Raw genomic sequence first — 26,269 nt, forward strand, 5'->3', positions numbered from 1 at the left:
CATGCTCTTGTAGAAAAACTTTCTCCTGAAGGTTTATGTTTTAAGGAAAGTGTATAAAGTGGATACTACTTGGAGTTGTTTCAAGGTACGTGGCCAATTCCTGCAAGAAAACACTGCAGGAGAGCCGTGAATATGGTCTGCCACTCCTCCTTGAATATCTTTATTCAAGGTGTTGCTGCTGCTAAACAGGAAGTGTGTGTGTGTGTGTGTGTGTGTGTGTGTGTGTGTGTGTGTGTGTGTGTGTGTGTGTGTGTGTGTGTGTGTGTGTGTGTGTGTGTGTGTGTGTGTGTGTGTGTGTGTGTGTGTGTGTGTGTGTGTGTGTGTGTGTGTGTGTGTGTGTGTACCTTGCAGGAGAAGACAAAGGAGCTGGCTCAGAAGCAAGCTCAGCAGTGAGTATCACTTTCCATCTTGTTTTGCAAAGAAAGCATGTGTTTCAGTGTGCCATGTTTGAGTTTGTATGTTGGTGTGGTCAGTGTGTTAGTGTGTGTTAAACTGTGTTTAACCCATCTGTGTGTGTGTGCGTGCGTGCATGGTGTGTGTGTGTGTGTGTGTGTGTGTCCATGTAGTCAGGACCCAGCCTCCCTGTCTCTGCTCAGCATCTCAGACTTGGTTCCAGACCTGCAGACCATCTTCTTCTGGATGTCCAACTCCATAGAGATCCTTTACTTCATACAGCAGAGAGCACCAGCATACACACACAGCATAGAGACATTGCAAGGTGCGCAGACACACACAGGCACTCACAAACACACAAATTGCTAAAAGACGCAAAATCATCGTGAAGAGATGCAAAATCACCACAAAATTGCCACAGAAACATGGAAAACCACAACAAAAATAGGCAAAATTACCACAAAAGATGTAAAATTACCACAGAAAGACACAAACTTAACACACACGCAACCACACACACACTAGTATCAATACAAAAAAATGTAAATCACCATAAAAGACTCAAAATGACCACAAAAGATGTAAGAAAAAATCACAACAAAAAGATGCCAAAGGGCCACAATAAATGTGAAATTACTACAAAAAGACAAATACACAAACTGCTAAAAGACACAGTCACCACAAAGAGATGTAGAACCGCAACAAAAAGAGGCAAAATCATCTAAAAAAAAAAACATAAAATCACAACAAAAAGACACAAACTTGCCACAAAAAATGGAAATCACAGCAAGAAGACACAAAATCACAACAAAAGACACAATCTCAACAAAAAGACACAAAATCACGACAAAAATACACAATCTCAAAAAAATAGGCAAAATCACAACAAAAAGACACCGAAGGTTCACAGTAAATGTGAACTGACTACAGAGCAGGCAAAGATTACCAAAGAGCACGCACACAAACATATATACACCAACACACACACACTCTCACACACACACACACACACACACACACACACACACACACACACACACACACTGCTAACATACAGTAGATACCAACACAGCTACTCACCCTATTTCTTCTGTCATCTAGGGTCAAAGGAGTCGTTGCTATCGGCGACCATATCAGCCAATGAGGAGGCTATGACTATCTTGGAGGAAGTGATCATGTACACGTTCCAGCAATGTGTCTACTATATCACCAAGGTAATCAGTCACCATGGTAACGGTGCCGTCCGTCCTCCTAATGAGTGAGACAGTTTTTTTATCTTGTTGTTTAAGAGTAAGCCGGATTAATAATAGCACACCTTACATGCACATACACACCGTGAGTGGAGAGCATGAGTATGTGAAGTTATTTGTAATTTCAGATGCATTCCTGTCTTCTGTGTGTGTGTGTGTGTGTGTCTGTGTCTGTGTCTGTGTGCGTGCGTGTGTGTGTGTGTGTGTGCATGCGTGTGTGTGTGTGTGTGTGGTGTGTGTGCGTGTGGTGTGCGTGCGTGTGTGTGCGTGTGTGCGTGCGTGTGTGCGTGCATGCTTGTATGTCCAGGCTCTTTATGTGGTGCTGCCAGGTTTGTTGGACTGCAATCCATTCCCGGTCAACAGCTCTGAGCCGTGCTGGAAAGGAGGTGTCGGGTTTCCTGAGCCAGTGCGCAGGGTGCTGCAGGTAAGCAAGTGAGCAGGTTATCTGGATCCTCATTAAGTGCTAGGGACTGTGATGAGTAATATTTTTACATATAGCTTGTTTTAAAACTACAGTTTTAAAATTCACCAGACTGGTGAAGGGTCAGGATAAACAACTCCTTCAGTGACAGTTTTGAGGTCAAAGTAGGTGTCCATCAGGGCTCAGTATTAAGCCCTCTGCTGTTCATTATTGTCCTGGAGGCTCTGTCTCGTGACTTTCGCACAGGTTGCCCTTGGGAGCTGTTATACACGGATGATCTTGTGCTCGCCTCGGACTCCATGGAGGGTCTGCTGCAGAAACTGCATTCTTGGAAAGCTAGAATGGAATCGAAGGGCCTCCGTGTAAATATGCAGAAGACCAAGGTTATGATTTCTGGGGCAAATCTGAACACGCTGAAGGACTTTGGAGAATATCCCTGTGGTGTGTGTAGAAAAGGGGTTGGTGTAAACTCTATTCTCTGCACTGGCTCCTCACACTGGATTCACAAGAAATGCAGCGGTATCTGTGGGAGGTTAACTACAAATCCCTCCTTCAAGTGCAGCAGATGCTTATGATCTGCACGTTCCATCGATGGTAGACCTATGGTCTCTGTCGTTGTTGATGACCAACAGCTTGCTGTCGTAGACTCCTTCTGCTATCTAGGAAACAACATCTTCGCAGGTGGTGGCTGCGAGGCTGCCACTGTAACTAGAATCAGGGCTGCATGGGGAAAGTTCCAGGAGCTGCTGCCAATACTTGGTTCCAAGAGTCTATCCTTACGCACATGTGGCAGAGTTTACTGCAGTTGTGTCAGGGGAGCAATGTTTTATGCATGTGAGTGCTGGCCTCTGAAACAAACAGATCTGGATCGGCTCCTAAGAAATGAGAGGATTATGCTCCGCTGGATGTGTGCCATAAAACCTACAGATAACATCAACACCCAGGAACTTCGCCTGAGGCTCGGCATTGATGACTTGATTGTTGCCCTTAGACAGAAACGCCTCAGATGGTTTGGTCATGTCCAGAGGAGCTCATCATGGATTGGCCAGGTCTGCTCCCTGGATGTGGGTGGACGCAGGCCCCGTGGTAGACCAAGAAAGACCTGGTGTGAGGTTCTGAGGCAGGACCTCAAGCTCTCCGGACTGAGCCCAGAGGATGCAGGAAACCGCATCTTATGGAAAAAGAAAATAAACGCCATGCAACATCATACCCGTGGTTGCAGTGGCACAGTGACGTAAAATGGATAGTGAGGGAGTGAATGACATGTTTTCTGTAGTGGTGGGACTTGATTTAAAAAAATCGAATTAATTAGAAGCTTGGTAATTAATTAATTGTGATTATTCGCATTTTTGTTAAATACCAATATTTGGCACAATAAGCGAAGTTTTTCAGTTCAAATAAATGTTGGTTGACAACTGAATCAATGAATAGATGTGAACTTAAGCAACAAAAAGGTTTATTTCATTTTTATTTATCAGTTCATTTTTCATCTGTCTACTGCTTTCATAGATATACACTACTCACAATAAGTTAGTGATATTGTTATTGACATAAGTGCTTTTCCTATTTGGTCTTAATGAAATAAGTAACAGTTCCCTTTGATATTACTAATAATGAATGAGAACAAGCACCATTTTCATTAGTGCAATATTTATTACCCCAACAATTTAGAAAATAACAAAGATAGCCCCAAATAACCAAAACTGACAAAGTTAGTAGCGGGTGTTTCCACCATTTGCCGCAATGACAGCTTGACAGCTTGACAGCGACATATCATGCTCCTAACTAGCCTCATGATGTTGTTCTGAGGCAATGCGTTCCACTCCTCCTAGAGTGCTACACTCAGTTCTGCCAGGTCACGTGGGAGTGGGGTACGAGCATCCAGTCGCTGCTTCAGTTGGTCCCAGACATGCCCTGGGGGGTTCAGGTCGAGGGACATTGCTGGCCATACCATATGAGGCACTCTGACATCCTGAAGTCGAGCTGTGACAATTCTGGCATAATGTGGTGGGGCATTGTCATCCATGAACAGACAGTTGGGGGTGTGCTGGCGGAACTGGGGATGATGATTGGTTCTATGATGTCTCTGAGGTAAGAACGTGCAGTGACTGAACCATCTACAGTCACCAAATCTGTTTTGCGCTGACTGGTGATACCTGCCCAGACTGTTGCACCTCCTCCCCCAAAGCCAACCCTGGGGACCATGTTGACCTTGGCGTATCGCTCACCTTGCCTTCTCCAGCAACGCTGACGACCATCATTTCTGTGCAAGGTGACCCAACATTCATCAGTGAACAGGGACTACTGCTGAATTGTCCAGGTCACATGGTCTTGTGCCCACTGTAAACAATCACGGCGGTGTCTTGGTGTCAGTGGAGTCACCTGCAACGGTCGTCTGGCATTAAAGAAAAGCGGTGGAGTCGGTTGTGAATGGTTTGTCTGGAAACCCTAGAACCCCTCACTTCTCATAAACAGGCCTGCAGCTGTATGGCAGTTACATAACATATGTCTGAGGGCATAGGTCCTTAGGTACTGGTCATCATTGCGGTCCGTCACTCATGGGGCTCCACTCATGGATCTGTCACCAACACTGCCAGTAGTTCTGTGTCTTGCTGCAAGTCTGCTGATGACACTTTGAGACACACCAAGTTCATGAGCAACATTTGACTGCCTGTTAAAGGCATGCGATGGCCAGGTGGCACTGCTCGTCCGTTATGTGACGTTGTGTGTTCATGGCTGCTTGAATGATGAACTGGGAATGACTTACTGACAATACCAGCTTTTTATACCCCCAGAATGTTGAAATTCCAACCCGGTCTCACGGGGATTCGTGAAACTGTGACGTAAGTTTATGTTTCGGTTTCGTGCGCACCAACACGATGTCGTCATGTTTTTCGTGCAGCTCACCACGAACGAAACCGGCTGTGGTAATCACATCTGAAAGTGGTTTATACCGGCGGATTCATGACGATCTAAGCTGTCTATCGGCGTTTGCGGCCGCCGCCGCTGCCGCAGCCGCCGGACATTCTTTAAATTCCTATGCAAATTCGTCGGATTCATGACGATCTAAGCTGTCCATTGGCGTTTGCGGCTGCCGCCGCGGCTGCGGCGGCAGCCGCAAACACCAATGGGCAGCTTAGATCGTCATGAATCCGCCGAATCTAAGCTGTCCATCGGCGTTTGCGGCCGCCGCCGTGGTTGGATGTCCGGCGGCCGCGGTGGCGGCCACAAACGCCGATGGACAGCTTAGATCGTCATGAATCCGACGAATTTGCATAGAAACTTAAAGAATGTCCGGCGGCCGCGATAGCGGCAGCGGCCGCGGTAGTGGCCGCGGCAGCGGCCGCGGCGGCAGCCGCAAACGCCGATGGACAGCTTAGATCGTCATGAATCCGCCGGTATAAACCACTTTCAGATGTGATTACCACAGCCGGTTTCGTTCGTGGTGAGCTGCACGAAAAACATGACGACATCATGTTGGTGCGCACGAAACCGAAACAAAAACTTACGTCACAGTTTCACGAATCCCCGTGAGACCGGGTTGGAAATTCATGTCACATTGAAAAAGGTTGTCTTTTTGTATTTTTTGGTATTGGCCCCAATATGTAAGGCACACTGTACACAGTGAGACCATTACATGGAAAACGCAAAATGAGGTGTGTCTCGCACCCTAATACAATTGCCTCCCTATCCCCAAAATCACTGAAGTGAAACAAACACCTTGTGTATGAAATCCACTGAGGACCACACAATATCCCTAACTTATTGTGAGTAGTGTATCTTCTCAGCCCATCTTTCCAAGACACACTTTGCAAGATCCATGAGAACAGCTGCTGCAAAGTATGAGGAAGGAGGAGGAGTCGATCCGACGTCTCCAGGATTGTTACGCCTGCACTGACTGGGACTTATTTAAAAATAAGTGCAAGAGCGTGGAGGAAATCACAGAGACAGTCTCTGACTATGTTAAGTTCTGTGAGGAGTTATGTATTCCTAAAAAAACAATCTCTATTTTTCCTAACAATAAGCCATGGGTCTCAAAATCAGTCAAAAACGCCATTAATAAAAGGAACATCAGTTTCATCACAGGCGATACTGACACATATAAAGAGCTACAGAAGCAGGTCAGGAAAGAAATAAAACTTGCCAAGCAGCAATATAAGGACAGGGTGGAGAACCTATTCAGGACTGGCAGTTCACGACCTGCATGGGAGGGGGTGAAATCCCTGCTGGGGATGCATCCCCATAAGTGCATCATCTCCTTAAATGCTAAATATACATCCAAATCGTTTTAATGTTCATGATTTTAGCCATGAATTGTCTGTGTTTAAAGGCGCTACCTTAGATCCGAACAGTACAGTGGCAGTGCATGTCAACAAGCAGAGGGTACAGAGGGTTCCGTGGTGTGAAGGAGAGGAAAAGCCCGGGTCCTGATGGGATTGGAGGTCGGATCCTGAGGAACTGCGCCGAGCAGCTGGCTGACATCTTCAGTTTCATCTTCTCCTGGTCACTTCAGGTCCACAGGGTGCCCCGCCTGTGGAAGGACTCAATTATTGTCCCTGTGCCCAAAAAAGAATGGACGAAGGTACTGAATGACTTTCGACCTGTGGCACTCACCTCCCTGGTAATGAAGTCTTTTGAGAGGATTGTGAAAGAGGATCTTATGAACACTGTCCAGTCAAGCTTGGACCCTCTCCAATTTGCGTATCAGTCGGGGAGGGGGGTTGATGATGCAACAATCACCCTTCTTAACATGATTATGTCGCATTTAGATGGCGTCAATAATTTTGTCCACCTGCTCTTTATCGACTTTACATCTGCTTTTAATTGCATTCAGCCCCACATTTTGGCTGAGCGTCTTCTAAATTATAAGATTGACAGGAGTTTGATTTACTGGTTGTTGGATTTTTTAACTGTCAGATCACAACGGGTCAGGGTCAATGGCGTTCTGTCTGACGTTCTCTTTTCCTCCACTGGCTCCCCACAGGGATGCGTCCTGTCGCCCCTTCTTTTTGTGTTATACACGCATACATGTCGGAGCTCATATGAGAAGCGTCATATTGTGAAGTTCGCCAATGATACTGTGATTGTGTCCCTTCTCAGCCATGATGACCCTGTGCCCGGCCCTGTAGTAGAGGACTTCATTCAGTGGTGCAAGTCGTCCTTCCTCACTATTAATGTTCAGAAAACCAAGGAAATGATGATTGATTTTAGGAAGTCCCGTTCAGTCATCACTCCCCTGTCGATTAACGGTCAAACTGTGGAATCAGTTCAGCAGTATAGATATCTTGGGACGATAATTGATGACAGGCTGTCGTTCGAGCATCAGGTTGATGCTGTGTGCAAGAAAGCAACCAGCGCTTGTATTTCCTTCGGAAGCTCAGGAATATAAAGGTTGAAACTAAGTTTATGTGTATGTTTTACTCATGTTTTATCGAATCTGTCCTGATATTTGCTTTTATCTGCTGGTTTGGCTCAGTCAACCTTAAAAACCGAAACAGACCCCAAGGTATTGTCAAAATGTGCAGCAAAATTGTTGGCACTCCACTGACTGACATTTCTGTCCTATATAAGACTAGATCCTTAAAAAAGGCAAAATTCGTCCTGTTTGACCCTAGTCACCCTCTTGCTACTGAATTCAGGGTGCTTCCATCTAGATGTAGGTTTCAAGTGCCTAGATGTAGGACAGACAGATTCAAAAATCATGGGTCCCATTGGCCATTGGCCTTCTTAATAAAGAACGGTTTTTAACGCCTTTATAAGGCACTCTGCTTTGTGGTCATTTTAACTTTCCTTAGGCTTTATTTTTACCTTGTATCTTATTGCATTTTAATTGATTACTGTTATTACCTCCGCCAGGAGGTTATGTAATCGCCGGAGCTTGCTTGTCTGTCTGTGTGTATGTGTGTGTGTGTGTGTGTGTGTGTGTGTGTGTGTGTGTGTGTGTGTGTGTGTGTGTGTGTGTGTGTGTGTGTGTCTGTTTAACAGCATAACTCAAAAAGTCATGGACGGATTTTCACCAAATTTTTACAGGATGTCCGGAAGAGTAAGAATCGATTAGATTTTGGAGGTGAGCCGAATCACCGTCTGGATCCAGGAATTTTTTGAAGGTCGAAGGACTTTTTGAGTTATGCTGTTAACAGACAAACAGACACACACACACACACACACACACAGACAGACAAACGGCATGGCGGAGGTATGCGCTCTCCGAGTGCTTTTCTTGTTGTTGTTGTTTCTGTTGTGTATTTTATTGTTGCGTATCGCATTTTATTGTGTTTGTGTGTTGTTTTTGCTGCTGGCTGCACCAAAAATTGCCCCGCGGGGACAATAAAGATTTCTTGATTTGACTTGACTTGACTTGACTTGACTTGAAGTCATTACCACTGTCCAAGGTCAGCTTCCACCAAGCAAACAGGTTGCTAAGAAGTTCCGTGAGTCAAGTGCATTGGCCACCAAGCGGGGCGATTTCTTGGAGTGGCTCCAATACTATCCCACGATAGTGTTAGAGCAGCATGTGAACCCAAATGTGGGGGCTGTCGCTGTGGAAACTGCCAGCCAGGCGGTAAAGAAATAACTCTTGCTGAGGAGAGAGCGCTTGAGGAAATCAGAGAAGGCCTCATATATGTCATAGAGGACAGCCACAGCAAAGAGCCACATTGGCACATGAAGTATCCCTGGTTAGAGGATCCAGAATCTCTGACAAACAACAGAACAGCAGTGGAAGCTACATTTCTCAGGACAGAAAGGCAGCTATCCAAAGAACTTGAATGGAAGGAGCCTGTGCCACACAAGTGCACGGCATGGTGGGGAATCGGAAAGCTCCAATCAAACTGTCCAGAGAGATGATTATCAACTGGAATGGACCAGTCTGGTATGTGAGCCACCTAACGACTGTTAACGCTCACTCTGTTACTACATCAGTGAGACTTGTACGGAACAGCAGTCAAAAGTTCAGAACTATAAGCATGAATGATCTACTGATGAAAGGTCCAGATGTCCTCAACCAGATTGGAGCGATCCTCCTCAGATTCAGAAGCGGAGTCTACGCCGCTCTGGGAGGCATAAAGAAGATGTACAACTCAGCCTGGTTGGAGGAACGAGAAGTACATCTACACAGATTTCTCTGCCGAGATTCAGAAGATGAAGAACTTGGAGAATATGCCATCACAAACGTGAACATTGGAGATGAGCCTGCAGGTTGCATTGCACAGCGAGCAATACATGAGACTGCTAGCCTCCCTTTTTTCTCCCATCTTACAGAAGAGCAGCAGGTACTCCAGAATGACAGTTATATTGATGATATTTTCGCATCCCACAACAACCTTGACCAGCTGAAACCCATCACAGCAAATGTGGAGCAGATCCTTAAAGCTGGAGGTTTTGAGCTCAAGTCATGCCCGTCTGGTCAAAGTGGGAGGAAAGAGCGGAGTGATTAGCAGGAGAAATGCCAGGTGAAAACTGTGGGTTTTACCAAACGACCAGTGATGGTAATAAGGCACTTGGTCTGGGCTACATAGTGGAAGAGGATAAACTCCATGTCATCGTTGGGACCAACTTCTCCAAAAGAAAAAAGAAAATGTGACTTGGACAGGTTCTATCACATGAACAAATAAGGGCCCACATCCCAAATCCTCTGACATGTAGAGAGCTTCTCAGCCAAGTATCAGGACTTGATGACACTGTAGGCTTAGTGACTCCTATGAAACAAAAGGGAGCCATTATCAGTCCCTCCAGGAATTCGCATCTTTCACCACATCTTTCCCGCAATTTTTGGCCGCCTCCCCTGAGTTCCACCAATCATAGCAACTCCCAGCGCAAACGTAAAACACGTATGTCACCGAATTCACTTCCTTGTTTATGGTTTGAAGATGCAGAAGTGCGATATTCAGTCCCTCCAGGAATTTGCGATGTTGCGATCGCGCAAATTCACGCGAAATCAGCCGATCTCCGGGAATTTTGCGCAGCCTTGTAATTTTGTCCAGTTACCACAACTTCCCCACAATTTTAATTCCCTTGGAGCAGTGGTATAGTGGTCCCTGGAGAAGTGGGTATACTCTTAACCTTTCACCTTTTTTTTTTAATTAGTCCAGAAAAACGCCCTGTTTTAGAAACAGTGACATAGAAGACTACTCTATTCAATTTATTCAGTCATTTCTACTTGCCCACTATTATAAAATTATCATGACTTGATTAGGAGCAGTTTGTAGTTATTACTGGTCACACAAGCAAACTGGAGTAATGTAACATGTATTTATCATGAGGCAAACATGGTGTTTCAGTTACTTTTGAACATTTATTTAAATAAAATACTTCAAATATGAAGTTGACAGTGCATCCTTGTTCATATTTCATCATGAATAAAACTTCAATAGACCTTTTCGCAGTGACGTCAGAGTCTGGGACACGTGACCATACCTTCCTTAGCAACACACGCCGCCATTTTAAGAGGGGGCAACAAAGTCATTAGCAACCGTGATTTGACTGCCGAAACCACGCGGTTTTGACCCGGAGAAAAACGTCTGGTGATTATTTCGGAAATCTTGAGCCAAAAGCCAAGCTACGGTATAAAGAAAAAGTAGAACTGGTTGGTTTGCAGTCATGTCCGTACCAAATTGCACTGGGATCATGGGAAAATGACCCTACTACGTGTCCAGATCTTCATTGGCACTCCATTTACGAGTACCTTATCAACAGCCCAGGCATCCACACAATGGAGAAGATGAAGACTTATAAAAGCCTGGACTCATACGTTTTCTTTGAGGTATGCTTATATTTATACGTTTTTGTGCATACAGGTCAATGTCAGAATGATAAATGCCTTGTAAGATACGGCTACACCAGCTCCGCTATGCTAAGCTAATGTTAAGCTAACGGGGTGAGCCATTACACCTTTTGATTTCAAGTGGAAGTAGTGTATGTATATTAGTTAGATGTGCATTATCAAAACTAAGAGTCAGATACCTGTAAATGAGCTCTACCCACTCAGGCCCAAGGGTATGAGGTGCTAACAATAATGAGGACAATGCTGCTGATTACAGCATAGTAGTTAGCAGAACGAAAGGGAGGAGAGAAGGTTTAAAAATAGCAGTGTGAGTAGAAAGACCCCTGACTTTTTGTGGGAAGCACAGCTAGCACTAGCCTAAGCTAAGTAGCTAGCCCTCAACATTTCAGATAATTATAGACATCATAAGCTGCAGTCAATTCCAGCCACTTTCAGTACAAAAAAATCGCTAATATTCTATTTGTAAATAAAAATATGATGAGAAATACAGGGAATATTGGACGCGCATCGCGAGGTGCATTTCCTTGAAAACAACCTATTCGTGGATTATATACCGACTTCAAGCTATGTTTTGGACAAAATATGTTACTGGCTTGCTTCGTCTGGATGTCCAAGGTTGGATTATGGCCGTTTTTTGTGGAATATTTTCATCTGAATAATGAATCCGGAAATGTGAGTCGCGCTGTGTATGTTGAAGCTGGGAAAAGAGAACGGATGGATGGATATTCGTTGTTTGTCGGACAAATGTGTTTATATTCAGCCCGATCTCACGAGGATTCGTGAAACTGTCACGTAAGTTTTAGTTTCGGTTTCGTGCGCACCAACACGATTTCGTCATGTTTTTCGTGCCGCTCACCACGAAATGCGCACCAATGTATTTTAAACGGCGGACTTTTCGTGCCACCCAGAACGTATTTCAAACGAATGTGTGTATTATATTTTTAATGTAAAACCATGGCGAATCCAACGCTATATTTTGCATGACATCGTCCCTAACCATAACCCTAACCATAACCATAACCCGGTGGTACACTTACCTTTTTTTTTTTTTTTTTTTTTTTTTTTTTTTTTCCCCAATTTGCATAGGAATTTCAAGAATGTCCGGCGGCCGGCGGCCGCAAACGCGATCACACAAGCAGTATACGCCGATGGACAGCTTAGATCGTCATGAATCCGCTGGTATAAACCACTTTCAGCTGTGATTACCACAGCGGGTTTCGTTGTGAGCAACACGAAAAACATTTCGTGGTGAGCGGCACGAAAAACATGACGAAATCGTGTTGGTGCGCACGAAAAAGAAACAAAAAATTTACGTAACAGTTTCACGAATCCCCGTGAGACCGTGTTGTTATATTACCCGCTGTGGTAATCACATCTGAAAGTGGTTTATGTTGGCGGATTCATGAGAATCTAAGCTTTCCATCGGCGTATAGTGTTTGTATAATCGCGTTTGCAGTTTCAGACATTTAGCAAATTGCTTATGCAGATTTCAAAGTGTACCGCGGACGGGACACTGAAGCGCAACTGCTTAAGCTTATTAATTAATAATTTCAGAAAATCAGTTAAGGGGTAATAATTTCATGAAACACAACATACCATTGACAAAATGCTGACTGCAAACATAGGACCATTTTGACTGTGGACTCCATGTGGTTCCATTATTGTTTATCCGCCTCAATGCTGTGAGCTATAAACTCCTTTTCTGGCCCTTTTCAGTTGGAATTCTGTAAAAGGAAATGTTCTTGTTGCTCCATGACTGAGAACTACAGCCAAAAACAGCGCAGGTTTTGGGCATATCTGCTTTTCGTCGTTGAAATCGGGAGGGAAACGTGGGAAAGTAATGGTCGTCAAGGCAAAGCATACCCCTCTTAAAATGGCGGAATCGCGTTGCTAGGGCCGGTGACCGGCGGTGACGTTCGATGATGACGTTTCGGAAAAAGGTCTATTGTTTTAGGTCGAATCTTAAACTACCTGTCCCCATTCTTGTGTTTTTACTTACTTTAAAATCAACTACCAGCCTAGAGGTTTTCCAACATTATCCCAAACTCGCTAGCTTCAGACTTACGTTAGAATAACGTTAGCCTTTCAAAACGTTAGGCAGACTCGGCCCGACACTCAGTTTAACCCGTTGCGCTTCAGTTGCGCTTCAGTGTCCCGCCCGCGGTACACTTTGAGATCTGCATAAGCAATTTGCTAAATGTCTGAAACTGCAAACACTACACGCCGATGGAAAGCTTAGATTCTCATGAATCCGCCGGTATAAACCACTTTCAGATGTGATTACCACAGCGGTAATATAAACACATTTGTCCGACAAACAACGAATATCCATCCATCCGTTCTCTATACACGGCTTCAACGTACACAGCGCGACTCGCATTTCCGGGTTCATTATTACACACAGATGAAAATATTCCACAAAAAACGGCCATAATCCAACCTTGGACATCCAGACGAAACAAGCCAGTAAACTATTTTGTCCAAAACATGTCTTGAAGACAGTATATGATCCACGAATAGGTCGTTTTCGAGGAAATGCACCTCGTGATGCGCGTCCAATATTCCCTGTATTTCTCGTCATATTTTTATTTACAAATAGAATATTAGCAATTTTTTTTTTTGTACTGAAAATGACTGGAATTGACTGCAACTTTAACCACTGGCGACAAAATATCCTCTCCTTGAAATGTGCAGTCATGTTGCCAGTAGTTTAAAACAATGATTCATTTGGAAACCACCTTAAAACTTACCTGAGAATTATATCGTCCATGAAAGTAGGTTCGCTCGATATGTACCACTCACTTGAAAGGTGTTTATTCTGACTTTCTCGCATTTCCGCGCATCTTTCAAGCAGACCTGTCAATCAACTGGAGTGCCACAGAGGTGTTAGCAAAATTTTCCTCTGTATGACCCGCCCTACTCTGCCTCTGATTGGCTCATCCCTAAAGTTAACCAATCGAATCAGTGAAGGTAGCATGTACCAGCCAATTACAGGCAGAGGAGGGTTGTTCATGGCTTCATCATCCTTAAGGAAAAGAGGGCTACCTGGCACACAGATATTACTGAATAATGCGCACTAGGGAGCATTAGAAGTGGGTATACGCAATGCTAACTGAAAAATAAGTGGGTATATGCCGTATACCGCCGTATACCCTGGACTACACCACTGCCTTGGAGCACGAAGGTGAGTCTGTAAAAGCAGAGATGTGCGGAGCAGTGTTTGCTTCACATTTAAAGAAGTACTTTGAGCCTCACAGCTGGATCCAAATGGAGAGGTGGTACCATCTTGTGGATTGCCAAACAGTACTTGGTGCAGTGCAGCGAGAAAGCTACGACAAAGCCATTTATTTATTTACTGGATCTGGAGAGGCTTGCATTTAAAAGTCACTTTATGCACTTTAAATAATTTAAAAAATATGAATTAAAAATTGACTCTTTTAAATGCAGGTAAATTCATGTGTGGTATAGGATTGGTTTGAAGATTGGTCATGCCATGGTTTGATGCTAAAGATTATTTGATGTTGAGGTTCTTCTTTTCCTTTCAGCTTTTCCCTTCAGGGGTCACCACAGTGAATCAATTGCCTCCATCTAACCCTGTCTTCTGCATCCTCTTCTCTCACACCAACTACCTTCATGTCCTCTTTTAACCACATCCATAAACCTCCTCTTTGGTTTTCCTCTAGGCCTCCTGCCTGGCAGTGGGAAACTCAGCATCCTTCTACCTCTGGACATGTCCGAACCATCTCAGTCTGGCTTCTCTGACTTTATCTCCAAAGCCTCTAACACGTGCTGTCCCTCTGATGTACTCATTCCTTATCCTATCCATCCTGGTCACTCCCAAAGAGAACCTCAGCATCTTCAGTTCTGCTACCTCCAGCTCTGCCTCCTGTCTTTTCCTCAGGGACACTGTCTCCAGGCCAAACAACATGACTGGTCTCACCACAGTTTTGTAAACCTTTCCTTTCATTTTAGCTGAAACTCTTCTATCACACATCACACCTGACACTTTTCTCCAGCTGTTCCAGCCTGCCTGTACACGCTTCTTCACCTCTTTTCCACATTCTCCATTGCTCTGTACTGTTGACCCTAAGAACTTAAAATGCTCCACCTTCTTGATCTCTTCTCCCTGTAACCTCACTCTTCCACTTGGGTCCCTCTCATTCACACACAGATACTCCGTCTTGCTGCGGCTAACCTTCATTCCTCTCCTTTCCAGGGCAAACCTCCATGCCTCTAGCTTCTCCTCCACCTCTTCCCTGCTCTCACTACAGATCACAATGTCATCTGCAAACATCATAGTCCATGGAGACTCCTGTCTAACCTCGTCTGTCATCCTGTCCATCACCATAGCAAACAAGAAGGGGCTCAGAGCTGATCCCTGATGTAGTCCCACCTCCACCTTGAACTCCTCTGTCACACCTACAGCACACCTCACCACTGTCTTACAGTCCACATACATGTCCTGCACCACTCTAACATACTTCTCTGCCACTCCAGACTTCCTCATGCAAAACCACAGTTCCTCTCTGGGCACCCTGTTATAAGCTTTCTCCAGATCTACAAAGACACAGTGCAGCTCCTTCTGACCTTCTCTGTACTTCTCTGTCAACATCCTCAAAGCAAATATTGCATCTGTTGTACTCTTTCTTGGCATGAAACCATACTGCTGCTCACAGATGTTCACCTCTGCCCTTAGTCTAGCTTCAACTACTCTTTCCCATAGCTTCATCGTGTGGCTCATCAGCTTTATTCCTCTGTAGTTGCCACAACTCTGCACATCTCCCTTGTTCTTAAAGATGGGCACCAGCACACTTCTCCTCCATTCCTCGGGCATCTTCTCACGATCTAAGATCCTGTTGAACAACCCAGTCAGAAACTCTACTGCTGCCTCTCCGAGACACTTCCATACCTCCACAGGTATATCATCAGGACCGAGTGACTTTCCACTCTTCATCCTCTTCAATGCCCTCCTCACTTCATCCTGAGTAATCTTTGCTACTTCCTGGTCCACAACAGTCACCTCTTCTACTCTTCATTCGCTCTCATTTTCCTCATTCATCAACTCTTCAAAGTACTCTTTCCATCTTCCCATCACACTATTGGCACCTGTCAACACACTTCCATCCTTATCCTTTATCACCCTAACCTGCTGCACATCCCATCTCTGCCTCTCTGCCTTGCCAACCTGTACAGATCAGTCTCTCCCTCCTTACTGTCCAACCTAGCATACAAGTCATCGTATGCCCCTTGTTTGGCCTTTGCCACCTCTACTTTCACCTTACGCTGCATCTCCCTGTACTCCTGTCTACTCTCTTCAGTCCTCTCAGTGTCCCACTTCTTCTTAGCTAAACTCTTTCTCTGGATCCACCCCTGCACCTCCTCATTCCACCACCAAGTCTCCTTATCTCCTTTCCTTCCAGATGACACACCAAGTACTCTCCGACCTGTCTCCCTTATCACATTTGCTGTAGTTGTCCAGTCATCTGGAAGCACCTCCTGACCATCCAAAGCCTGTCTCAACTCTTTCCTGAAAGTCATACAACACTCTTCCTTTTTCAGCTTCCACCATTTGGTCCTCTGCTCTGCCTTTGCCCTCTTCATCTTCTTCACCACCAGGGTCATCCTACACACCACCATCCTATGCTGTCTGGCTACACTCTCACCTACCACTACTTTGCAGTCACTGATCTCCTTCAGATTACACCGTCTACACAAGATGTAGTCTACCTGTGTGCTCCTATCTCCACTCTTATAGGTCACCCTATGTTCCTTCCTCTTCTGGAAGAAAGTATTCACTACAGCCATTTCCATCCTTTTTGCAAAGTCAACCACCATCTGTCCTTCTGCGTTCCTCTCCTGGATACCAAACCTGCCCATGACCTCCTCATCATCTCTGTTTCCTGCACCAACGTGTCCATTGAAGTCTGCACCAATGACAACTCTCTCACTTCTTGGGATGCTCTGCATCACTTCATCAAGGTCCAACCAGAATTTCTCCTTCTAGCTTCAGGCTCATCACTCGATCTGACACTCTTTTTACCTCCAGGACATTCCTAACAAACTCCTACTTCAAGATAACTCCTACTCCATTTCTCTTCCTATCAACACCATGGTAGAACAACTTGAACCCTGCTCCTAAACTTCTAGCTTTACTACCTTTCCACCTGGTCTCCTGGACACACAGTATGTCCACCTTCCTCCTCTGCATCATGTCAACCAGCTCTCTACCTTTTCCTGTCATAGTTCCAACATTCAAAGTCCCTACTCTCAGTCCTGGACTCTTGGTGTTCCTCTTCTCTCTCTTCCTACGAACACACCTTCCTCCCCTCCTTCTTCGACCAACAGTCATCCATTTTCCACCTGCACCCTGTAGGTCGACAGCACCGATGGCGGTCGTTGTTAACCCGGGCCTTGACCGATCCGGTATGGAAGTCATACATTTGATTCGCATGTTTGATTTGGCCAAAGTTTTACGTCGGATGCCCTTCCTGACACAACCCTCTGTATTTAGCTGGGCTTGGGACCGACACAATAAGGCACTGGCTTGTGTCCCCTTGCGGTGGGGGGCGGTGGAAGGGGGGGGACCAGAGCAGAGAGGCTGGTGGACCGGCAGCAACCAAACAGAGTAAACCAGACTGATGCATCTCAGGTAATGGCCCAGCACTGAGTAGTGGGGTGAGCCAGGCTTTATCAGCCGCTGATTGCCGATTAGGAGCAGCTGTGCTCCTCCGCAGCCGCTCCCAATCAGACGAAGCTGACAGCTGGCCAGGAGCGCAGCACAGGGGAGGGAGGGGCCATGGCACCTGGAGAATATCCACCATTAGTTCATGACCAAAAGCTCAATACAAGTGGGTTTACGCAGCAAGACAAAGACCCAAAGCACACAAACAAGTCCACCTCTGAGTGGCTCACAAAGAACTACATGAATGTTCTGGAGTGGCTGAGTCAATGTCTGGACTTGAATCCAACTGAATCCAGCTGATAAGACCTTAAAAGGACAGTTCATCCTCAAAAGCCTTCTAATGTGACCAAATTAGAATTATTCTGCAGAGAAAAGTGGACCAGAATTCTTCCATGGTGTAAAAGACTGACAACTGCAGGTGTTGCTGCCAAGGGACCGACCAGTTATTAAGTTCAGGGGGCAATTACTTTTTCACACGGGTGATACAGGGTTTCATTGAGTTTTCAAGAAATCATCATTTAAAAACAACATTTTGTGTTTTTTGGGTTATCTCTGTCTAATATTCTATAAATATAAATATTAGTTTGATGATCTGGAACATTTAAGTGTAGATTTCTATAGGGGGGTAGATACTTTTTCATGGCACTGTGCATCTTTTTGTCGATGTTTTTCCTCTTCATAACAATGTTTCCGTGCACATCGATATGTTTGTGTGTCTGCAGGTGTTTCAGAATGCTCAGGAGCTTCTCCATGGTTACCAGGTCCACCCCGAGATCCAGGCTCAGATGTTTGCGTATCTCTTCTTCTTCTCCAACGTGTCGCTGTTTAACCAGCTGATGGACAAAGGTAGAGCAAAAAATCATGGATGCTCACACTCTTCCTTCCATTGGGCCTCCCTCCAGGGGTTGTAGAGTTGTTAGTGTGTGTGTGTCCTCGTGTCCTTGTCAGCATTTTGACAGTGACTAACCCAGATTTGTCCTCAATGCCCTTCTCCTATCTGCATTCAGTTTCTCCCCCTCCCCCTCCTTCATCTTGCTTCCCTTCTTTCCATCTGGCCATCAGTGGGTGAGACAAAGAGAGAGAGGGGGGAGACGGAGGAGGGGGGTAGGAGTGAGAGAGGGGCAGAGTGAAGGGTAAAAGGGCTGCAGTAGTTGTGATGACCTTGCTAATAGTGTATTAGCTCGTCTAAATACAGAAAATAGTTGTTTGCCGGCAGCTGTACTTGCACGCGCACACAAAAACACACCATATGTCTTTATGAGCTGATGGAGACAGGAGAGATCACATGTCTAGAGATGGGAGAAGGAGAAATACCTTCATATACATGCAAGGACGACACCGTCCCCCATCATATCCCCGCCTCCCTCCTCCATCATATCCCCGTCTCCCTCCCCCATCATATCCCCGCCTCCCTCCCCCATCTCATCCCCACCTCCCTCCCTCCCTTCTCATCCCCACCTCCCTCCCTCCCTCCCTGCCTCCCTCTCCCCCTCTCCCTCTCCCCCTCTGCCTTCGTCTGGCTTCCTCTCTCATTGATATTTCTGCACCGGTGGTGTCTATGGTAACGGCGAAGTGAGTCTGTGGCAGGTAACGCTGACGTTTGCATCACTGTTTGGCCTCATGATGCAGCACGGGAGAGAAAGAAAATCAAGACTAAAAAGTATAATGCTATTGAGAAGACGCTGCTCATTTGTGTTCCCGAGGGAACGCACTGGTTTTCTTCTGTTCAACCATGTGTTTGTAAACAGCTGCTACGATGCATTATGACACCTTCGCTGAGAGGTTAAGTGATGTCTCGTCTGTTTGCCATGCCTCACACATAGATTACTATATGCCCAGACATAAGCCTATTAGAGGGGTGCATCCAAAACATATGGCGGAATATTTGGAGGGTTCTGTGTGTGTGCCGTCTGCAGTTTGTCTGCCTTAACCTTCCTGTCAGACACATGTTAAGCTTAAGGCTGGAAGTCAAAAGTGTCTGGAGTGTTTTAAATTGAACCTACAGTTGATGCTAATTGTCTGATCAGAATTCTATTACGATTACATAAAAGTCAACCGATTATGTTGTGGGCCGGTCTGAGCCAAAAATGACAGGGCTGATTTTTTGCACTGGTCCACCCGTTATCCGGACTTATCCATCGGAAATGATACAAGGAACAATTCAGTATCCTGGAGTCTAACGAACACAGTCTAACGAACACATGCATAACACACGCCTGTGCTCAGCGCAAGGTCATTTTGTTTTTGGGTACATCTATATTAAATGGCCACATTCCATAGTGCAGTGATTTCTGTCACGAAGTTTTTCAAGATTTCAGCCGTCAGAAATGATACGAAGACTGAGCAGCCTGCATGCTCTGAGTGTGTTTCTTATTATTGTGTCAGTTGTTATTGTCACATAATCAGCAAGGTCCACATAATTTGTGGACCTTGCTGAGTGCAGATGGAGGTGTCGTGTAGCTACCTGACTTTCTTCGTATTACACAAAAATAACCATTTGTCCAGTGAAAAATCTTAAGTGACCCCAAGCTGGAGTCCAGTTGTTCGTCCATGTTTGTCCAAAGCCCAGCTGAGGCCTGAGCTCACTTTGAGGGGGTTCTCAGAAAGCATTAAAGCTGCAGTGAGGTGATGGAACAACAGGCTGACAAACTGAAGTATGCCGGCTTCGACAAATGCTAGATTTAGAGTTATTGCTTGCTTAACTTGCCACAAAAATTCCTTTTACTTCTTTGATGTGCCAAAAAGAATGAAGGGATTTCACAAGCAAGAGCACAAGCTGTGCGTCGGTTTGTTGGCAAGTGAAACGCAAACACAGTCGGCTAAGCCCTTCTGCAGCAGCGCATTTGTATTCAGTGAGGAACTGGTGGCTGTTGCTATTGTTTCACCAACTTCAATCACAACTTAATTAAAAATTAATGTCTGTACTACCGTGCAACACACACACACACACACACACACACACACACACACACACACACACACACACACACACACACACACACACACACACACACACACACACTTGTTTATCTATACTGGTGGGGACATACCATTGACTCCCATTCATATCTTACTCCTAACTCTTACCCTAACCCTAACCTTAACCCAGACCAAAACAATGCCTAACCCTAAAGAAACGTTTTTGCACTTTCACTTTTTTCAGTAACAACAACATGGCCATGAAAACACTGTTTAAACTTGTGGGGACCGAAATGAGGTCCCCACAAATGACATTGTTTTCGGTTTTCCTACAGTTGTGGGGACATTTGGTCCCCACAAGTATAGCCATCACCTGACCACACTCACACACACACACACATATATTCACAGAAGCACACAGGCTGTACTTCACTTTGCCGTTCCCTCACACATGCACTCACCTCCATTAGAAAATCTGCTGCAGTGTTTCTGATGAAATAACCCAAAAACACTCCCTTCTCTTTTCAGGTCCCTCCCGGGGTTGGTTCCAGCGCTCCAAGGTGCTACAGATCCAGGCGTGTCTGCAGATGGTCATGGAGTGGGCGAGCAGGTCCGGGCTGGGACATCTGGCTGACAAATTCTTCACCAAACTCAACAGTACTGTGTCCATATTGGCCACGCCACCTCAACAGCTAACACAAGTAATACCACACTCACCTGTGACACCGTTCTAGTCAGTGTTTCTCTTCTGTTGTTTGATGAACTAAATTTTGATTGCTTGCACTAATTAGGTGGGAATAAATTAAAATAAACAAAAAAGCTTAACATAATTAGTTTGACTGCAGCCTAAACAGTCGAGGGAAGCAGGAAAGCTTAAATTGGCTGCAATCAATTGCCTCAACTGGTTTCCACACACCAAAGGGAACATTGTTCATGAAGTGACTTTGATCAGCAATCGATGGACAGTCCGCCAATAACAACTTGTGATGCCCTCAAACTGTAGCGATGTTTACACAGGACCTCCCAGGACGTGACTAATTTGGTCCTCTCTGTCTGCAGGCGGGTTGGCGAGCATTGTCTAGTGAACACCCAACGCTGAAACCGGTGCAGCTCCACAGGATTCTGACTCAGTACCAGCTCACAGCAGAGATTGGCTCCGTCCCAGTGTGGCAACCCAGCAGTGAGGACGAGGCGTACATATACAGAACAGGTACATGCATGAATCTGTCAGGTAGAATGAATTCATTGTTGTTGTCAGAGCCATTGACAAAAATCATGTTCTGAGTATGGCCCAGATTTGTTAAGTTCTTTGCTGGACAAAGTGATGTTGTGGAAGTTCAGTGATGTTGAGAGAGGATATGGAGGCAGACACAGAGAGACACACTGGAGACTTAGATGACTTAGGTCGCGAGTAAGTTTTACTAATATCAGGATACATGACACCGACAGAGCAGTAGTGCATGCAGCCAATGCCAGTATCAGTTCTGAAGATTCTCTCTGATCTTCGGGTTTATATTGTAGTTGGGGGAGGGTTCAGATTTAGAATACAGATCAATATAGACACAACTTGTCAGCTTAATCACATCAGAATAGACATTATCTAACTTTGACCAGAGCAGAGAGTCCTGTCATGTCTTTCTCCTACAGTGTCTGCCTATTTGAAGGCCATATTAGGGCAAGATAAGGTCCAAACTTAAAGACGGGCTCAGACCTACTCTAGCCTGTAGGATAATTTGGGATTATGTCAGCTAAGAGCTGCAAGGAAATATATTATAAAGAGGAAAGAGTATTTTTTCCTTCACAGGTATAGTTGCAGCATCTTCTTGTGGAATGAAGGTGCAGATTGAACAGAATTACAAATGTATGAGCAAATCAGTCTGCATTGGTTTACATGTACAGTGTCTGGGTTCGGGTTCACACCAGGGTATATTTACAGTCTAAAGCCATCATATTTTATATCTTTTGCCGGATTTACTCCTCTGTTGGTGAACAACAAATAAATCAACCCTTCACATTAACTTTGTCTATTGTTCAGCTTATACAGAGGCATCAAACATACAGCCCACAGGACAAAACCAGCCTGCCAGAGGGTCCAATCTGGCTTGCGAAGTGTAAAAATTACAGATGACATTAACTGCAATTTTTCAATCAAAGTAATTGCCATTTTAAATCTGTCCATTGCACTGTCACAACTTTTATGTATTGTTTATATATAAATTTTACACATTTACAAGGCAGGGAGATAACTTGACCTTCTTCCTTTAATAGTCTACACTTTAGTTTGTTCTATAGCTCGGAAGACAAAATTATGATTCTCATTTTAGCTTTGATTTTGTCTGATGTGTTTCTCATATTTTTCTCCTAAAATTTACCAGGAGATATAGATGAGAACGGAGGAGAATAACTAACAACATGAGTCACACTTGAGATTTAAAGGAGATAGTTCAAGTAATGGATCCATTTTTTTCTCAATGTGACCTGTGTATGCATATGTATATACACATATATATGTGTTTATAAATATTTTTATATAAAGTAGGTTTGACAAAATCTTAAGAAGACCTCAGTATAATGAGGTACAGTGGTTGTATTATATTTATATAAAATACGGCTCACATGAAGCTCAATTGAGAAAAAAATGCAGTCATTCGTCAGATGATCTCTTTTAAATCTCCCAGAGAAGACTGACAAATTTCTTGAATTTTATTTTTAGAAAAGAAGAAGTCTCTTGGCAATTTTCCTTTGACTAAACATTTTTCCAGTTCATAATCCAATCTGAGACCAAATACTATTATATATTGCATTGTGTTGTAAAGCTTTGTATTATAATTAAACTTTACAGTGATGTGACTAAAAAAAAAAAAAGAAAAAGCTTGTTTTTGTTTCTACAGGAGTGTGTCCAGGATTGTAATGTACAATTGCTAATTGTTCTCCTTCTTTTTCATCTATATCTCATGTTGAATTTTTATAGAAAAATATGAGAATAATATCAGACATAATCCAAACTAAAACAAGTCTGAAACAAGAATCACAGTTTTGTTTCCTGAGGTATAGATCTTCCTTTGGGAGATCTTGTCTGTGATTGAGTTGTGTACCACTGTGGTGAACTGCTGACTGTAGGACAAATTGCCCTTTGGGGGTAATAAAGATTGCCCTGACTTTGACCTTGACCTGGTGTGTGTTTAGTCGACCTCCTGGAGAGCTTTGAGAATCATCCTCCCATCGTCCTGCCCAGTGCTGGCTTCAGAGTGGACCTAGACAGTGAATGTGTGGAGGACAGCATCTACAGGCAGCTGCTCTACGTCCGACACTACCTGTGGGGACTACGCACCAAGACACAAACACACACCAGCACTCCCAGTGTGCACACACACTCCAATGGAACCAACACAACTGACTGGCCCGATGTTCAGGTCAGAGAGAGAGACACACACACACACACACCTTGCGGTAACCCAGGCCATGTGCCTCAGCAGCTGTAACTGTTGAGGAGTTCCTCGTAATCCCATAAATGAAAGACAAAACCTCTACTCCAGCCAACCATGCTCACGCGCTCACACACACACACACACACACTCACAAAAACCTAGACATGGTTAAATCATAGTAAATCTGATTAGTCTTTAGGCTGTCTAATTAGTGGGAATGGCTGACTAGACCATAATCCCTAGTGTCACAGCACCCTTACATGTACACACACACAAACGCATACATTCACAAATCAGCCAAATGGAAAGATTGTTTATGAAGAGAAAGCGCATTTTCATCATCTCGAATACTGTGTCATGTGTAGATCAAGATGACTTTGCAAAGTGTATAGAGACGATATTAACCACAATTTTTCAATAAAAGTAACTGGTATTTTAAATTTGCCCACTGTACTGCCACAACTTTTATGTATTTTTTACATATAAATTTTATACATTTACAAGGAAGGGGGATAACTTAACCTTCTCCCTGTACAAGTGGTCAAATGTGGAAATGAATATAAATGTAAAATAATTTCTAGATCTTGACAAGTTTTATTTTGATCATAAAGTAAAATACTAGATTGTTCAGTTCTAGATAAACTGTGTCCTCAGGAACCCATGAGTGTGCGGTCCCCCAGGGGTCAATTTTAGATCCAGTCCTTTTTAATCTTTACATGCTTCCCCTGGGGGATGTCATCAGGAGGCATGGCATCAGCTTCCATAGTTATGCGGATGATACGCAACTGTACATTGCCCTGTCTCCTGATGACACAGGGCCAATTGATGCCCTTTTTAGCTGTATTTCCGATATTCAGTCATGGATGGCAGCAGTGGTGTAGTCTACGTGATACGCAGGTATACGCCGTATACTCACTAGAAAAGGTCCCGAATTTCCGTATAACCACTTAAAAATGCGCAAAGATACGTATACCCAGGGGTGCAAACACACAGGTATTTGCCGTATACTCACTAGAAAGGGTCCAGAATTTTCATATAACCACTTAAAAATGCGCAAACATATGTATCAGTAAGTTTTTTGACATAACGTTCACTTTCCCATTCATAAATTCGTCTTCTCTGTGTCAGGAAGCGGTGAAGTTGTATAGGACGGGAGAAGGTGTCTGGCTGAGAACAGGGCTCACTAAAAGGCGGACCGCGGTCCGGATCCGGACCCAGACGCCGTCTATACGGGTGTAAATTTGACAGGTCGCTTCTATTTTACCGGTGCAGCTTTCCAGTGTTTATCATTGGTCTATCAGCTCAGAAACACACAGACCAATTATGTACGAGTTCAGGCATCCCACGTGACGCTACTCAGTTAATGAAGTCTCTGAATTGCATCGCAGCTCTGCCTTCAAAAACCAGCTGAGAGATGAGGGACAGAGAGGAGGACAGTAGTGATGGAAGTTCGGCTCTTTTCAGAGAGCTTTTGGTACGGCTTCCAAAGAAAAGCCGCTTCTTTCAGCTCCCAAACAGCTCCTAATTTATTATTGTTTGTAGCCTCATATTTTAGCCTAACCTGGCAAATATGAATCATTTGTGTTTTGACAAACTCTTTTTCATTCAGTGTTTTTATGAGAAGCCTTACAATTGACTCATTTTGTGCATTTGTTTTGTTACAAAAACAGGCATTCTTACTTTTGTTTAATATTTCAATAAAACTTTTTTGCACAAAAATAAATGAACAAAACTCTGCACATGATGAAGAGGAAACATCAGCTCTACCTGATGGCAGGAGGAGGAGCTGCTGACGCTAATGTCTATAAGTATCTAATTGGTAGTTTGAAATAAAGGAGCTGCTGTGTGTGTGTGTGTGTGTGTGTGTGTGTGTGTGTGTGTGTGTGTGTGTGTGTGTGTGTGTGTGTGTGTGTGTGTGTGTGTGTGTGTGTGTGTGTGTGTGTGTGTGTGTGTGTGTGTGTGTGTGTGTGCCTGAACCTGACCTGGCTGTGGTTTATGATGCCGGAGTATACCCACTAGAAAAAACTAGACTACACCACTGGATGGCAGTGAATTTCCTACAGCTCAACCAGGGCAAAACAGAGATTTTAGTCATTGGTCCTGAGCGCCAGAGAGAGAAACTTTTACCAAAACTAAAGGATTTTAAACCATCACAATTTATTAAAAATTAGGGCGTAATATTTGACTCTGAGCTTTCTTTTATTCCACATAATAAAAACATAACAAAGATTGGTTTTTACCATCTTAAGAATATAGCCAGAGTTCGCCCGTTTCTCTCTCAGGCGAGCACAGAGGTGCTGATGCATGCTTTTATAGCTTGTCGTTTGGATTACTGTAATTCCCTGCTCTCTGCTCTTCCCAAAAAAAATATATCACATCTTCAATTATTACAAA

General features: G+C 44.3%; 1 protein-coding gene across 8 annotated transcripts in view; it reads left to right on the forward strand.

The window, feature by feature from the left end:
- The window catches only part of radil (Ras association and DIL domains), an 83,907-nt gene that overhangs the window by 32,920 nt on the left and 24,718 nt on the right, over nt 1-26,269 (forward strand). For 7 of the 8 annotated variants that reach the window (XM_051945630.1, XM_051945628.1, XM_051945629.1 and 4 more), the window contains 8 exons: nt 352-389; nt 567-718; nt 1,495-1,607; nt 1,951-2,067; nt 18,251-18,374; nt 20,976-21,148; nt 21,507-21,657; nt 23,634-23,860. In XM_051945630.1, coding sequence (XP_051801590.1) covers nt 352-389; nt 567-718; nt 1,495-1,607; nt 1,951-2,067; nt 18,251-18,374; nt 20,976-21,148; nt 21,507-21,657; nt 23,634-23,860 — 1,095 coding nt within the window. The remainder of the gene's footprint in view (nt 1-351; nt 390-566; nt 719-1,494; nt 1,608-1,950; nt 2,068-18,250; nt 18,375-20,975; nt 21,149-21,506; nt 21,658-23,633; nt 23,861-26,269) is intronic. The other variant, XM_051945625.1, reaches the window with a different exon arrangement.

This window comes from Acanthochromis polyacanthus, chromosome 3 (assembly GCF_021347895.1).
Source record: "Acanthochromis polyacanthus isolate Apoly-LR-REF ecotype Palm Island chromosome 3, KAUST_Apoly_ChrSc, whole genome shotgun sequence".
NCBI classification, from domain to species: domain Eukaryota; kingdom Metazoa; phylum Chordata; class Actinopteri; family Pomacentridae; genus Acanthochromis; species Acanthochromis polyacanthus.